We start from the raw sequence: 17,462 nt of genomic DNA on the forward strand, positions 1-17,462 counted from the left end.
ACAAAAACAGCCCGGGAAACAGGCCCTTTGGCCGAACGTGCCCGCGCCGCCATTTTAACATTACCAGTCCCCCCTCCACCCATGACCCTTATCTGTGCTTATGGCATTCCACATTGAGGGAAACTAATTTAGGGACAATTTATCACCTCCAATCAGCCTAATAGCACATCTTTGGGGTGTGGGAGGAAACTGGAGCACCCAGAGAAAACCCACGCAAGCATGGGGAGAATGTGCAAACTCCCACAGACACTGGCCCAAATCCATGTGTCTGCACAGCAATCAGTGATAGTCACTGAGCTGTCGTCTTGCCCAGTATCTGGTCCAGTTTAGGCACACACTAACGACATGAAGCACTAGGCTATTCTCGAACATCCAAGAGCAGCCCTAGTACGACCCATGGCGTGTATGCCCCTCATTGGACAACAAGGCGGACCGACTTAAAACTTGTGAATGAAAAGAGAAAAAACATTAGTATCATTCTACATCCTTTCATATTACCAGGGATGTCCCAATGCTAATGAACCTTATTTAAAACAATCTCCTATATCCTTCCACCTCCAACCCACTTGTGTGCCTGTCAAAGTAACTCTTAAACAACTCCAGCATGCCTGCCTCCACCACCTTGCTTGGCAGAGCATTCCATATCCCCACTACCCTCTGTGTGAAAAACCTCCCTCTAATATCCGTGTTATACCTCTCCCCCCTCACCCTAAGCCCGTGGCCCCTCGTACTGTGTGTCTCTAACATAGGAAACAGCTTACCTCTGTTTACTCTATCTATACCCTTCATAAGCTTATATACCTCTATTAGATCCCCCCTCAGTCGCCGTCTTTCAAGGGAAAACAGCCCCAATTTGCTCAATCTTTCCTCATAACCCAGTCCTTCCATATCAGGTAACATCCTGGTAAACCTTCTCTGCACTCTCTCCAGAGTCTCCACGTCCTTCCAGCAGTAAGGAGACCAGAACTGGACGCAGTACTCTAAATGCGGCCTAACCAATGTTCTGTACAACTGCAACATTAGACTCCAGCTCTTATATTCTATACACCTTCCTATAAAGGCTAACTTACCATAAGCTTTCTTCACAACCTTCTCCACTTGTACTGCCACCTTCAAAGACTTGTGCACTTGCACCCCCAGGTCCCGCTGTGTTTCTATACTCTTTATGGGCTTACCCTTATTACTCCCCCCAACATTATTCCGGCCAAAATGCCTCACCTCACATTTATCCGGATTATACTCCATTTGCCATTTATCTGCCCAATATACCAGCCTATCTATATCCCGTTGTATTGCCAGACACTGCTCCTCACTGTCCGCCAATCCAGCCATCTTGGTGTCATCTGCAAATTTGCTGATCACACCACCTACTCCCTCTTCCAAGTCATTTATATACACTACAAAAAGAAGAGGTCCCAGTACTGAGCTCTGCGGCACACCACTAGTGACAGACCTCCAGCTAGAAAAGGACCCTTCCACTACTACTCTCTGTCTCATCTTAGCAATGATGTGGGTATGCCGGCGTTGGACTGGCGTAAACACAGTAAAAAGTCTGACAACACCAGGTTTTAGTCCAACCTATTTATTTGATAATATTCTCACAAGCTTTCGAGGGGACAGCCTCTTCGTCAGGTGAATGGAGAGTTCTGGCCTCAGACAGAGCATATAAAGCACAGACAGTTTAGAGATTACTGATTAAAATGCGAATCCTTACACCTAACCTGCTGTTCAAGACCTGAAGTGGCTGACAATGTGAGTGGTAGGAGCACTGATCACAGTTTAAAGAGATGTGTATTGTCTCCAGACAGTACAGTAAGTGAGGTTTTGCAAACCCAGGCAAGTCACGGGGGTTACAGATAGTGCGACATGAACCCAAGATCCCTGTTGAGACCGTCCTCATGTGTGCGGAACTTGGCTATCAGTTGCTATCTTAGCAAGCCAGTTCTCAATCCATCTAGATACCTGGCCTTGTATCCCATGAGCCTTAATCTTTTCAACCAACCTACCATGAGGGACTTTGTCAAACGCCTTACTGAAATCCACATAGACGACATCAACAGCTCATCCTTCGTCAATCGTTTTTGTCACCTCCTCAAAGAATTCTACCAGATTCGTAAGGCAAGACTTCCCCTTTACAAAGCCATGCTGCGTATCCTTAATCAGATCGCAACGCTCTAAGTGCTCATACATCCTATCCCTAAGAATCCTCTCCATCAACTTACCTACCACTGACGTTAAACTCACCGGCCTATAGTTACAAGGGTTATCCCTCCTACCCTTTTTAAACAAAGGTACCACGTTCGCTATCCTCCAGTCCTCTGGACCTCACCTGTGTCCAAACAAGAGACATAAAGGGGAGTATTAAATTAAAAGCTGATGCGTTCAGAGTGGCTAAAAGTAGTGGGCAATTAGAAGATTGGGAAAAATTTAAAAATCAACAAAGAATGACTAAGAAGGTGATAAAGAAAGGAAAGATAGACTATGAAGCTAAACTAGCACTAAATATAAAAAAGGACAGTAAAAGTTTTTACAAAAATATGAAGAAAAGGAGGCTGGCTAGAGTGAATACTGGACCCTTAGAGGATGAGAGGGGGGATTTAGTGGTGGGAGATGAGGAAATGGCTGAGGTTTTAAATAAATTTTTTGCCTCGGTCTTCATGGAGGAGGACACGAATACTTTGCCGGATATTAAAGATAAAAGGATGGTAGGAGTTGAGGGCCTGAATGCGATTATTGTCACTAGAGAGGTAGTGCTTGATAGACTAATGGGACTGACGGTGGACAAGTCCCCAGGACCGGATGGAATGCATCACAGGGTTCTGAAGGAAATGGCAGAGGTGATAGTGGATGCCTTAGTAATTATTTACCAAAATTCACTGGATTCCGGGGAAGTGCCGGAAGATTGGAAAACGGCTAATGTTACGCCGCTGTTTAAAAAAGGTAGCAGACAAAAGGCAGGGAATTATAGGCCGGTTAGTTTAATGTCTGTAGTTGGAAAAATGCTTGAATCCGTCATTAAAGAAGAAATAGCGAGGCACCTGGAAAAGAATGGCTTGATAGAGCAAACGCAGCACAGATTTGTTAAGGGGAAGTCGTGTTTGACGAATTTATTGGATTTCTATGGGGATATGACTAGTGCGGTAGACAGAGGGGAACCAGTGGATGTGGTGTTTTTAGATTTCCAAAAGGGGTTTGACAAGGTGCCTCATAAAAGGTTGCTACAGAAGGTTAGGGTGCATGGAGTTGGGGGTAAGGTGTTATCGTGGATAGAGGATTGGCTGTCTAACAGGAAGCAGAGAGTTGGTATCAATAGGTGCTATTCTGATTGGCGGTTGGTGACTAGTGGAGTGCCGCAGGGATCGGTGCTGGGGCCTCAACTGTTTAGCATTTATATAGATCATCTGGAGGAGGGGGCTGAGTGTAGGAAATTTGCTGATGACACGAAGATGAGTGGAAAAGCAAATTGCGCGGAGGGTGTGGAAAGTCTGGGGAGGCTGAGCGAGTGGGCGAGGACCTGGCAGATAGAGTATAATGTTAGCAAGTGTGAGGTTATCCACTTTGGCAGAAATAATAGTAGGAGGGATTACTATTTAAAAGGCGAAAAGCTGCAGCATGCTACAGTGCAGAGGGGCCTGGGTGTCCTTGTGCATGAGTCGCAAAAACCCAGCCTGCAGGTGCAGCAGGTGGTCAGGAAGGCGAATGGGATGCTGGCCTTTATAGTGAGGGGGATTGAATATAAAAGCAGGGAGGTCTTGCTGCAACTGTACAAGGCACTGGTGAGGCCGCAGCTGGAGTACTGTGTGCAGTTTTAGTCACCGCATTTGCGGAAGGATATATTGGCCTTGGAGGGAGTGCAGAGGAGGTTCACTAGGCTGATACCGGAGATGAGGGGGTTGGACTATGAAGAGAGACTAAATAGACTGGGTCTGTACTCACTGGAGTTTAGAAGGATGAGGGGGGATCTTATAGAGATGTATAAGATAATGAAGGGGATGGATAGGGTAGCAGTAGAGAGATTCTTCCCGCTTAGAAAGGATAGCAAGACTAGAGGGCACAGCCTCAAGATAAGTGGGGGGAGCAGTTTAGATCGGAGTTGAGGAGGAACTTCTTCGCTCAAAGGGTGGTGAGTGTCTGGAATTCTCTGCCCGTTGAAGTGGTGGAGGCTACCTCGCTGAATATATTTAAGTCACAGGTAGTTGGATTTCTGATCAATAAGGGAATTAAGGGTTATGGGGAGAAAGCGGGAAAGTGGAACTGATCCACTTCAGATCAGCCATGATCTTATTGAATGGCGGGGCAGGCTCGAAGGGCTAGATGGCCTACTCCTGCTCCTATTTCTTATGTTCTTATGACACCTCCAGACGCTGAAAGATGCCCTCATAAGAACAGGATATGGCACTCGACTCATCGATCAACAGTTCCAATATGCCACAGCGAAAAACCGCACCAACCTCAGAAGACAAACACGGGACACGGTGGACAGACTACCCTTCGTCGTCCAGTACTTCCCCGGAGCGGAGAAGCTACGACATTTTCTCCGGAGTCTTCAATGTATCATTGATGAAGACGAACATCTCGCCAGGGCCATCCCCACACCCTCACTTCTTGCCTTCAGACAACCACACAACCTCAAACAGACCATTGTTTACAGCAAACTACCCAGCCTTCAGGAGAACAGTGACCACGGCACCACACAACCCTGCCACAGCAACCTCTGCAAGACATCGTGGATCATCGACATGGATACCATCATCACACGTGAGAACACCATCCACCAGCTACACGCTAAATACTCTTGCAACTCAGCCAACGTTGTCTACCTAATACGCTGCAAGAAAGGATGTCCCGAAGCATGGTACATTGGGGAGACCATGCAGACGCTACGACAACGGATGAATGAACATCGCTCGACAATCACCAGGTAAGACTGTTCCCTTCCTGTCGGCGAACACTTCAGCGGTCACGGGCATTCAGCCTCTGACCTTCGGGTAAGCATTCTCCAAGGCGGCCTTCACGACACACGACAGCGCAGAGTTGCTGAGCAGAGACTGATAGCCAAGTTCCGCACACATGAGGACGGCCTCAACAGGGATCTTGGGTTCATGTCGCACTATTTGTAACCCCCATGACTTGCCTGGGTTTGCAAAACCTCACTCACTACGCTGTCTGGAGACAATACACATCTCTTTAGCCTGGGCTTAATGCTCCTTCCACTCACATTGTCGGCCACTTTCAGACTTGAACAGCAGGTTAGGTGTAAAGATTCGCATGCTAATCAGTAATCTGTAAACTGTCTGTGCTTTATATGCTCTGTCTGAGGCCAGAACTCTTCATTCACCTGACAAAGAGGGTCTGTGAGTTTACTATCAAATAAATCGGTTGGACTTAAACCAAGTAGGTTGGTTGAAAAGATTAAAGCTCATGGGATACAAGGCCAGGTATCTAGATGGATTGAGAACTGGCTTGCTAAGAGGAGACAGAGAGTAGTAGTGGAAGGGTCCTTTTCTAGCTGGAGGTCTGTCACTAGTGGTGTGCCGCAGGGCTCAGTACTGGGACCTCTTCTTTCTGTAGTATATATAAATGAGGAAGTATATATATAAAAGAGGGAGTAAGTGGTGTGATCAGCAAATTTGCAGATGACACTAAGATGGCTGGATTGGCAGGCAGTGAGGAGCAGTGTCTGGCAATACAACGGGATATAGATAGGCCGGTGTATTGGCAGGTATATGGCAAATGGAATTTAAGAAGTCAGACTTCTTACTGTGTTTACCCCAGTCTAACGCCGGCATCTCCACATCATGCCCATCAAACACTCCCAGGATAGTTATAGCAGGGGGTCAGATACAGAAGAAAGTTCCCTCTAAACTGTCCCCATCGAATACTCCCAGGGATAGATAGATCATGGGTTTAAGTACAGAATAAAGCTCTTTTTATGTTGTCCCCATCAAACTGTTGCAGTTTCTCTGTTACAGAGAAAGATTGAATAGTTACAGAGAAAGATTGAATAGGTTAGGACTTTATTCCCTGGAGTGTAGAAGAATGAGGGGAGATTTGATAGAGGTGTATAAGATTTTGATGGGTATCGATAGAGTGAATACAAGCAGGCTTTTTCCACTGAGGCTAGGGGAGAAAAAAAAGAGGGTATGGGTTAAGGGTGAAAGGAGAAAAGTTTAAAGGGAATATTAGGGGGGGATTCTTCACACAGAGAGTGGTGGGAGTGTGGAATGAGCTGCCGGATAAAGTGGTAAATGCGGGGTCACTTTTAACATTTAAGAAAAACTTGGACAGGTTCATGGATGAGAGGGGCGTGGAGGGATATGGTCCAAGTGCAGGTCAGTGGGATGAGGCAAAAAATGGTTCAGCACAGACAAGAAGGGCCAAAAGGCCTGTTTCTGAGCTGTAATGATCTATGGTTCTATGGTTCTAAACACTCCCAGGACAGGTACAGCACTGGGTTAGATACAGAGTAAAGCTCCCTCTACACTGTCCCCCATCAAACACTAATGTGAAGGCGCCAGCGTTGGACTGGGATAAACACAGTAAGAAGTCTCACAACACTAGGTTGAAGTCCTACAGGTTTATTTGATAGTAAACGCCACAAGCTTTCAGAATGCTGTTCCTTCGTCAGGTGAGTGGAGAGTTCTGAAACAAATAAATCTGTAGGACTTTAACCTGATGTTGTGAGACTTCTTACTGCAATTCCCATCAAACACTCCCAGGATAGTTTCAGCACAGGGTGAGATACAGAGTAAAGCTCCCTCTACACTGTCCCCCCCATCAAACACTCCCAGGACAGGTACAGCACGGGGTTAGATACAGAGTAAAGCTCCCTCTGCACTGTCCCCCCATCAAACACTCCCAGGACAGATACAGCACGGGGTTAGATACAGAGTAAAGCTCCCTCTACACTGTCCCCTATTAAACACTCCCAGGACAGGTACAGCACGGGGTTAGATACAGAATAAAGCTCCCTCTACACTGTCCCCCATCAGACACTCCCAGGACAGATACAGCACGGGGTTAGATACAGAGTAAAGCTCCCTCTACACTGTCTCCCATCAAACACTCCCAGGACAGATACAGCACAGGGTGAGATACAGAGTAAAGCTCCCTCTACACTGTCCCCTATTAAACACTCCCAGAATAGTTGCAGCACAGTTGTAAATTCAGAGTAAAGCTCTCTTCAAACGCCCCCAGGACAGGTACAGCACGGGGTTAGATACAGAGTTAAACTCCCTGTCTTTGAAACTGATGGGCAGAAACATAGAAACACTACAGCACAATACAGGCCCTTCGGCCCACAAAGTTGTGCCGAACATGTCCCTATCTTAAAGATTACTAGGCTTACCTGTAACCTTCTATCTTACTAAGTTCCATGTACTTATCTTAAACTCTCTTAAAAAGACCCTATTGAATCCGCCTCCACCACCGATGGCAACCCATTCCATGCACCCACCACCCTCTGAGTGAGAAACTTACCCCTGACATCTCCTCTGTACCTACTCCCCAGCACCCTAAACCTGTGTCCTCTTGTGGCAACCATTTCAGCCCTGAGGAAAAGGCCTCTGAGAATCCACCCGACCAATACCTCTCAACATCTTATACACCTCTATCAGGTCACCTCTCATCCTTTGTCTCTCTAAGGAGAAAAGGCCGAGCTCCCTCAACCTATCCTCATAAGGCATGCCTCCCAATCCAGGCAACATCCTTGTAAATCTCCTCTACACCCTTTCTATGGCTTCCACATTCTTTCTGTAATGAGGCAACCAGAACTGAGCACAGTACTCCAAGTGGGGTCTGACCAGGGTCCTATAAAGTTGCAACATTATCTCCCGACTCCTAAACTCAATTCCTCGATTGATGAAGGCCAGTACACCATACGCCTTCTTAACCACAGCTTCAACCTACGCAGCTGCTTTGAGCATACTGTGAACTCGGACCCCAAGATCCTTCTGATCTTCCACACTGCCAAGAGTCCTACCATCAATATTATATTCTGCCATCCTATTTGACCTGCCAAAATGAACCACTTCACACTTATCTGGGTTGAAGTCCATCTGCCACTTCTCCGCCCAGTCTTGCATCCTATCAATGCCTCACTGCAACCTCTGACATCCCTCCACACTATCCACAACACCTCCAACCTTTGTGTCATCAGCAAACTTACCAACCCATCCCTCCACTTCCTCATCAAGGTCATTTATAGAAATCACAAAGAGTAAGGGTCCCAGAACAGATCCCTGGGGCACTCCACTGGTGACCGACCTCCATGCAGAGAAAGACCCATCTACAACCACTGTCTGCCTTCTGTAGGCAAGCCAGTTCTGGATCCACAAAGCAATGTCCCCTTGGATCCCATGCTGCCTCACTTTCTCAATAAGCCTTGCATGGGGGACCTTATCGAACGCCTTGCTGAAGTCCATATAAACCACATCTACCGCTCTTCCTTCATCAATGTGTTTAGTCACATCCTCAAAAAATTCAATCAGGCTCGTAAGACACGATCTGCCTTTGACAAAGCCATGCTGACTATTCTTAATCATAATATACCTCTCCAAATGTTCATAAATCCTGCCTCTCAAGATCTTCTCCATCAACTTACCAATCACTGAGGTTAGACTCACTGGTCTATAATTTCCTGGGCTATCTCTTCTCCTCTTCTTGAATAAAGGAACAACATCTGCAATCCTCCAATCCTCTGGAACCTCTCCTGTCTGCATTGATGATGCAAGTTTCATGGCCAGAGGCTCAGCAATCTGCTCCCTCACCTCCCACAATAGCCTGGGGTACATCCCATCCGGTCCCGGCGACTTATCTAACTTGATGCTTTTCAAAAGCTCCAACACATCCACTTTCTTAATATCTACATGCTCAAGCTTTCCAGTCCGCTCGAGTCTACACTACAACCACCTTTTCCACGGTGAATACTGAAATAAAGAACTCTCCCATTCCACTCCCATTGGGAATCAGAGCGGGTGGGACATGGACAATGTAAAGTTCTGTTGACTGCGGGTGGGATTTTCCTGCACTGGGGCAAACGCAACTGGAAAATGCTGTCCGCTCACCTACCTGCACATTGGAGATCTTTCTGAAGGAGAGCTGGCTGGGATGGAGGAAGTTGAGTTGTGTATGGGAGGAATCCTCATGTGCATTCTCCAGAACCACAGTCAATATCAGCACTGTGTCCCGTCCAATCACTGCCAGATCACCTCTGAAGAGACATCAAACACCAGGATAACTGCTGGGCTAAGCACTCCTCCTCCCAGCTCAACGTGATGACAAATGGAATTAGTTTCGCTGAACTGATGTGTCTTTGCAATAAACAGGTCATTAAAATGAGGTATAATTCCGCTCTCCCTCCTACAGCAACAATGTTATTAAACTGAAAGGGGGCAAAAAATATTTGCAAGGATTTTCCCCAGGGTAGGGGAGCCCAAAACTGGACAGCATGGGTGTAAGGTGAGAGGGGAAAATTTAAAAGGGACCAAGGGCCAACACCTTCACACGGAGCGTGGTGCATGTACGGAATGAGCTGTCAGAGGAGGTGGTAGAGGTGGCTACATTTACTGCATTTAAAAGACATTTGGACAGATACATGGATGGGCATGGTTTCGATGAATAAGGGACAATCTCAGACAAAAGGGAATATCTGAGTTTGGGAAATCTGGTCAGCATGGACGAGTTGGGCCGAAGGGCCTGTTTCCATGCTGTGTATCCAAGTAAATTTTATTTATTAGTCACAAGTAAGGTTTATATTAACATTGCAATGAAGTTACTGTGAAATTCTGCTTAACCCATGACATTTCATACCTGGAATAAGTGAGGGAGGGAATGAATGCCAAGCTCTTACCCTGAGAAATTAAAGACGACCCTCAAATAGTCGACACACTCGTCCATTCCACAGTCCTTCTGGAAAGGTAGCTGTAAGAGTGAGACAAGGGCTGAATGGGTTACATATCAGCAGCACAGGGAAATGACTCAGTACGGTTAACATCTGGTCAGAATTACTGTCACTGTCCCATAGTGTCACTCAGTAATTCCACCCTCTGCGTACCTAACTGTATCTCTCTCTATCTGATATTAATCCAGCTCCCTCACACAGTCACTCAGTAACCCCTCTCCCCCCAGCACCCTGTGTTACTGACTGTATCTCTACTGATATTAATCCAGCTCCCTCACACTCTCACTCAGTAACTCCTCTCCCCCCAGCACCCTGTGTTACTGACTGTATCTGTACTGATGTTAATCCAGCTCCCTCACACTCACTCAGTAACCCCTCTCCCCCCAGCACCCTGTGTTACTGACTGTATCTCTACTGATATTAATCCAGCTCCCTCACACTCTCACTCAGTAACCCCTCTCCACCCCCCCAGCACCCTGTGTTACTGACTGTATCTGTACTGATGTTAATCCAGCTCCCTCACACTGTCACTCAGTAACCCCTCTCTCCCCTCAGCACCCTGTGTTACTGACTGTATCTGTACTGATGTTAATCCAGCTCCCTCACACTGTCACTCAGTAACCCCTCTCTCCCCCCCCAGCACTCTGTCTTACTGACTGTATCTCTACTGATGTTAATCCAGCTCCCTCACACTGTCACTCAGTAACCCCTCTCCCCCCAGCACCCTGTGTTACTGACTGTATCTGTACTGATGTTAATCCAGCTCCCTCACACTGTCACTCAGTAAGCCCTCTCTCTCCCCCAGCACCCTGTGTTACTGACTGTATCTCTACTGATGTTAATCCAGCTCCCTCACACTGTCACTCAGTAACCCCTCTCCACCCCCCCAGCACCCTGTGTTACTGACTGTATCTGTACTGATGTTAATCCAGCTCCCTCACACTGTCACTCAGTAGCCCCTCTCTCTCCCTCCAGCACCCTGTTACTGACTGGATCTGTACTGATGTTAATCCAGCTCCCTCACACTGTCACTCAGTAACCCCTCTCGCCCCCCCCAGCACCCTGTCTTACTGACTGTATCTGTACTGATGTTAATCCAGCTCCCTCACATAAGAACATAAGAAATAGGAGCAGGAGTAGGCCATCTAGCCCTTCGAGCCTGCCCCGCCATTCAACAAGATCATGGCTGATCTGAAGTGGATCAGTTCCACTTTCCCGCCCTCTCCCCATAACCCTTAATCCCCTTGCTTATCAAAAACCCATCTACCCGCATCTTAAATATATTGAGCGAGGCAGCCTCCACCACTTCAACGGGCAGAGAATTCCAGAGATTCACCACCCTTTGAGTGAAGAAGTTCCTCCTCAACTCTGTTCTAAACCGCCCCCCCTTTATCCTGAGGCTGTGCCCCCTAGTCCTACTGTCCTTTCTGTAAGCTGTCCTGCTGTAAGGTGTTAGCAATTCTTGAAAGTGTGAAAATACATAGTCCCCTGGGCCGGATGGGATTTATCCAAGGATTCGCTGGGAGGCTAGGGAGGAGATTGCAGAGCCTTTGGCTTTGATCTTTATGTCGTCATTGGCTACATGTATAGTGCCGGAAGACTGGAGGATAGCAAACGTTCAAGAAGGGGAATAGCGAGAACCCTGGTAATTATAGACCAATGAGCCCTACTTCTGTTTTGGAAATGATTTTAAGAGATAGGATTTATAATCATCTAGAAAGGAATAATTTGATTAGGGATAGTGAATTCAGTTTTGTGAAGGGTAAGTCGCACCTCACAAACCTTACTGAGTTCTTTGAGAAGGTGACCAAAGAGGTGGATGAGGGTAAAGCAATTGATGTGGTGTATATGGATTTCAATAAAGTGTTTGGTAAGGTTCCCCATGGTAGGCTATTACAGAAAATGCAGATGCATGGGATTGAGGGTGATTTAGCAGTTTGGATCAGGAATTGGCTCGCTGATAGAAGACAGAGGGTGGTGGTTGATGGGAAATATTCAACCTGGAGTTCAGTTACAAGTGGTGTACCACAAAGATCTGTTTTGGGGCCACTCCTGTTTGTCATTTTTATAAATGATGAGGGCATAGGAGGATGGGTTAGTAAATTTGCTGACGACACTAAAGTCAGAAGAGTTGTGGACAGTGTGGAAGGATGTTGCAGGTTACAGAGGGACATAGATAAGCTGCAGAGCTGGGCTGAGAGGTGGAAAATGTAGTTTAATGCGGAAAAGTGTGAGGTGATTCACTTTGGAAGGAGTAACAGGAAAACAGGGTACTGGGCTAATGGTAAGATACTTGTTTGTATGGTTGAGCAGAGTACAGAGTACAGAGTCTCAGTGTACATATGCATAGCTCCCTGAAAGTTGACACCCAGGTTGATAAGGTTGTTAAGAAGGCGTATGGTGTGTTAGCTTTTATTGGGAGAGGGATTGAGTTTCGGAGCCATGAGGTCATGTTACAGCTGTACAAAACTCTGGTGCGGCCGCACTTGGAGTATTGTGGATAGTTATGGTCGCCGCATTATAAGAAGGATGTGGAAACATTGGAAAGGGTGCAGAGGAGGTTTACCAGGATGTTGCCTGGTATGGTGGGAAGGTCTTATGAGGAAAACCTGAGGGACTTGAGGCTGTTTTCGTTAAACAGAAGGTTAAGACTTAATAGAGGCATACAAGATGATCAGAGGGTTAGATAGGTTGGATAGTGAGAGTCTTTTTCCTCGGATGGTGATGGCTAGCACGAGGGGACATAGCTTTAAATTGAAGGGTGACAGATATAGGCCAGATGTCAGAGGTAGGTTCTTTACTCAGAGAGTAGTAAGGGCGTAGAATGCCCTGCCTGAAACAGTAATGGATTCGCCAACATTAAGGACATTTAAATGATCATTGGATGATCATATGGATGACACTGGAATAGTGTAGGTTAGATGGACTTTAGATTGGTTTCACAGGTCGGCATAACATTGAAGGCCAAAGGGCCTGTACTGCGCTGTAATGCTCTATGTTCTAGTTATTCTGTACCTTGTATCTCTGGTGTTAATCCAGTTATCTGTATCATATAAACAGGCTCTTCAGCCCAAAGGGCTGCCCTTTTTTCAAAAAAACTTAAACTAATCCCAATTGCCCGCATTTGGCCCATATCCCTCTATACCCATTTTACCCATGTAACTGTCTAAATGCTCTTTAAAGACAAAATTGTACCTGCCCCCACTACTACCCCTGACTGCTTGTTCCAGGCAGTCACTACCCTGGGTGTGAAAAAATTGCCCTTCTGAACACTTTTATATCTCTCCCCTCTCACCTTAAACCTCTGCCCTCTAGTTTTAGACTCCCCAATCTTTGGGAAAAGATATTGACTATCTAGGTGATCTGTGCTCCTCATTATTTTATAGACCTCTGTAAGATCATCCCTCAGCTTCCGACGCTCCAGAGAGAAAGGTCCCAGTCTATCCAATCTCTTTTAATTTATCTCTGATGTTAATCCAGTTATTCCGTACCTTGTATTTCTCTGATGTTTCTTTGTACTTGTTGAGTATTGGACTCAGCCCCTTGCTCCCCGTAATGACTTCACCAGCCAGACTGAAGTTCAGTGAGAGGTCAATGGGTTCCAAGTAATCTTTGACACAACTCTATAGACAGACAAACATTAATTGACTGAGAAAGAAGAGAATTATTGCCTCAGATGCAGCCACAGAATACCCAGGAACAACTGTGACATTAAGAATTGTGAACAATGATTCGATATTTGGCAGGCTGGCAATTGAAATCGACATATTTTTCCAGCAACTGTGAAATGGGACCCACATCGAAAGATGTCGCGGTCAGGTGGACTGCCCATGCTAAATTGCCACTTAGTTTCCCAAGATGTATAGTTTAGATGGATTAGCCATGTAAATTTGTGGGGTTATGGGGATAGGGCAGGGTAGAAGGCCATGGTGAGATGGTCTGTTAGACAGTCGCTTCAGACTAGATGAGCCAAATGGCCTCCTTTTGCAATGATGTGGAGATGTCGGCATTGGATTGAGGTAAACACAGTAATGTTGCCAGAGTGGGGCAGCACGGTAGCACAGTGGTTAGCGCTGCTGCTTCACAGCTCCAGGGTCCTGGGTTCGATTCCTGGCTTGGGTAACTGTCTGTGTGGAGTTTGCACATTCTGCTTGTGTCTGCGTGGGTTTCCTCCGGGTGCTCCGGTTTCCTCCCACAGTCCAAAGATGTGCGGGTTAGGTTGATTGGCCATGCTAAAATTGCCCCTTAGTGTCCTGGGATGTGTAGGTTAGTGGGTAACTGTGTAGGGATATTGGGGTAGGGCCTGGGTGGGATTGTGGTCAGTGCAGACTTGATGGGCCAAAGGGCCTCTTTCTGCACTGTATGATTCTGTGACTTCTTACTCCTTTTGCAAGACAGGGATTCTATGGTCTGGACAGAATTCCAGGGTGTGATTCTCCCATCCCACTACACTAATTACTCAGCACTTGTCCTTCGATTTGCGGATGCTTTTTCACCACGTGCACCTCTCCCAGCTCCGGATATCTGGCACTATCCGAGCCGCGCTGGAAACTGAAGGGAACACCAAGAAATGTAATTTTTATCTGATTAGCAGGCCTGGGACTGAATTCTCCAGGTCCACTCACATCTCCCAGCCTTCACTGCAATGGGGTTCAGACTAGCTTTCCACCCCCACTTCCAGGGAAATAGTGGGATGACCCCCCCCCCGCCCCGCCCTCCCTGGCCAGAGTGAAGGCAATTGGGGCCCCACAGGGGGTCGGGTGGTGGGGGGTGGTGCCCTCCCATGGCATGGGCACCCTGACAGTGCCAGCACGTGGCACCAGCACTGCCCAAGGGGCAAAGTCCCAAACCCAGGGGGTGCAGGACTTGGGGGTAGGGCCTAAGGGGCCTGCTAGGGCGGGGCCTAGGGGGCATTTGATGGTGATGGGGCGACATGCCGCCACTCTGCCATTGCAACCGATAGGGATAAGAGAGAGGCCAGTGATTAGGGGAAGGAGTGGTCAGTTGGTGGGGTCTGCCAGGGGTTAGGTCTGCCTCCCAGGGGAGGGGGATCTGTCAGGGGGATGGGGGGGAATCATCACTGCTGGGAGGTGGGGGCTGGAGATTGGGCAGTCCAGGACAGGGGGGTTCGGGGCTGGCCCACAAATGGATGGGGGCTGCGATTGGGCCATGGGGGGTTTGGGGGTGGCAGCACTATGGGAGTCCCAGGCTGCAGGGTGATAGTTCGGGGCCACCATGCATGCACAGAGGCCTGGAACAGTCAGGCCCCTTTCCCTGAGCTTTCAATAATTTTCCCGATTGTGACCTCTACATTGCACAGCGTGTGTGAGATTCTTGTCTGAAGTTGCTGTGAAAAAAACCACATGATTTACAGCAGTTTTCTGCGAATTCAATACTTAGGGAGTAACAAGGGAGAGAGTGGGGCCTTTTAAGGATCAACAAGGCCATCTATGTGCGGATCCACAAGAGATGGGTGAGATCCGAAAGAAATATTTCTCATCAGTATTCATTGTTAAGAAAAGGGCTGCAGGGAAAAGCCTGGGAACTACAGGCCAGTGAGCCTCACATCTAATGGGTAAGTTGTTCGTAGGTATTCTGAGAGACAGTATCTATAGGCATTTAGAGATGCAAGGATTGATTAGGGACAGACAGCATGGCTTTGCAAGTGGAGAATCATGTCTCATGAATTTGATTGAGTGTTTCAAACGGGTAACCAAGAAGATAGATAGGCAGCACAGTTAATGTTGTCTAGATGGACTTTAGCAAGGCCTTTGACAAGTTACCGCATAGTAGGTTATAGAGTCATAGAGGTTTACAGCATGGAAACAAGCCCCTCGGCCCAACTTGTCCATGCTGCCCTTTGTTTTAAACCCAAAGTTAGTCCCAATTGCCCACATTTGGCCCATATCCCTCTATACCCATCTTAACCATGTAACTGTCTAAATGCTTTTAAAAGACAAGATTGTACCTGCCTCTTCTACTACCTCTGGCAGCTTGTTCCAGACACTCACCACCCTCTGTGTGAAAAAATTGCCCCTCTGGACACTTTTGTATCTCTCCCCTCTCACCTGAAACCAATGTCCTCTGGTTTTAGACTCCCCTACCTTTGGGGAAAAGATATTGACTATCTCGCTGATCTATGCTCCCCATTATTTTATAGGCCTCTATAAGATCACCCCTCAGCCTCCTACGCTCCAGAGAAAAAAGTCCCAGCCTCTCCTTATAACTCAAACAACCAAATCCTGGAAGCATCCGAATAAACCTCTTCTGCACTCTTTCTAGTTTAATACTATCCTTTCTATAATAGGGTGACCAGAACTGTACACAGTATTCCAAGTGTGGCCTTACCGATGTCTTGTACAACTTCAACAAGACGTCCCAACTCCTGTATTCAATATTCTGACCGATGAAACGAAGCATGCCAAATGCCTTCTTCACCACTCTGTCCACCTGTGACTTTGAAAAACAACACTCTACAACCTACCATGCATAAGATTGTTGCATAAGGTTAAATCTCACAGGATCCAGGGTGAGATAGCCAAATGGATACTAAATTGGCTTGATGACAAAAGCCAGAGGATGGTTGTGGAGGGCTGTTTTTCAAACTGGAGGCCTGCGACCGGTGGTGTGTGCCTCAGGGATCAGTGACCAGTGGTGTGTGCCTCAGGGATCAGTGACCGGTGGTGTGTGCCTCAGGGATCAGTGACCGGTGGTGTGTGCCTCAGGGATCAGTGACCGGTGGTGTGTGCCTCAGGGATCAGTGACCTGTGACCGGTGGTGTGTGCCTCAGGGATCAGTGACCTGTGACCGGTGGTGTGTGCCTCAGGGATCAGTGACCGGTGGTGTGTGCCTCAGGGATCAGTGACCTGTGACCGGTGGTGTGTGCCTCAGGGATCAGTGACCTGTGACCGGTGGTGTGTGCCTCAGGGATCAGTGCTGGGTCCACTTTTCGTTGTTTGCAGAATACACCAAGATTGGTGGCATAGTGAAGAAGGTTTCTAGGATTGCAATGGGATCTTGGTCAATTGGGCTGAAAAACAGCAGATGGAGTTTAATTTACATAAATGCAAGGTGTGCATTTTGGTAGATCACTGAGGACAGAACTTAGTTAATGGGAGGGTGTTGGGGAGAGTTACAGAACAAAGAGATCTAGGGATTCAAGCTCATAGCTCCTTGAAAGTGGAGCTACAGGTGGACAGAATGATGAAGAAGGCATTCAGCAGGCTTGGTTTCATTGGTCAGATTGCACTGACCCTCCGACAGTGCGGCGCTCCCTCAGCCCTGACCCTCCGACAGTGCGGCGCTCCCTCAGCACTGACCCTCCGACAGTGCGGCGCTCCCTCAGCCCTGACCCTCCGACAGTGCGGCGCTCCCTCAGCCCTGACCCTCCGACAGTGCGGCGCTCCCTCAGCCCTGACCCTCCGACAGTGCGGCGCTCCCTCAGCCCTGACCCTCCGACAGTGCGGCGCTCCCTCAGCCCTGACCCTCCGACAGTGCGGCGCTCCCTCAGCACTGACCCTCCGACAGTACGGCGCTCCCTCAGCACTGACCCTCCGACAGT

General features: G+C 47.6%; 1 protein-coding gene across 1 annotated transcript in view; it reads right to left on the minus strand.

Moving 5' to 3' along the window:
- LOC145339080 (integrin alpha-X-like) overlaps positions 1 to 17,462 on the minus strand; it is a 98,078-nt gene that overhangs the window by 42,779 nt on the left and 37,837 nt on the right. Inside the window, exons 4-6 of the mRNA XM_080183512.1 lie at positions 13,393 to 13,524; positions 9,851 to 9,921; positions 9,070 to 9,211 (exon numbers count right to left, since the gene is read on the minus strand). Coding sequence (XP_080039638.1) covers positions 9,070 to 9,211; positions 9,851 to 9,921; positions 13,393 to 13,524 — 345 coding nt within the window. The remainder of the gene's footprint in view (positions 1 to 9,069; positions 9,212 to 9,850; positions 9,922 to 13,392; positions 13,525 to 17,462) is intronic.

The sequence above is a fragment of the Carcharhinus amblyrhynchos genome, unplaced genomic scaffold (assembly GCF_965287045.1).
Source record: "Carcharhinus amblyrhynchos unplaced genomic scaffold, sCarAmb.v2.hapA chromosome_318, whole genome shotgun sequence".
In the NCBI taxonomy this organism is placed as follows: domain Eukaryota; kingdom Metazoa; phylum Chordata; class Chondrichthyes; order Carcharhiniformes; family Carcharhinidae; genus Carcharhinus; species Carcharhinus amblyrhynchos.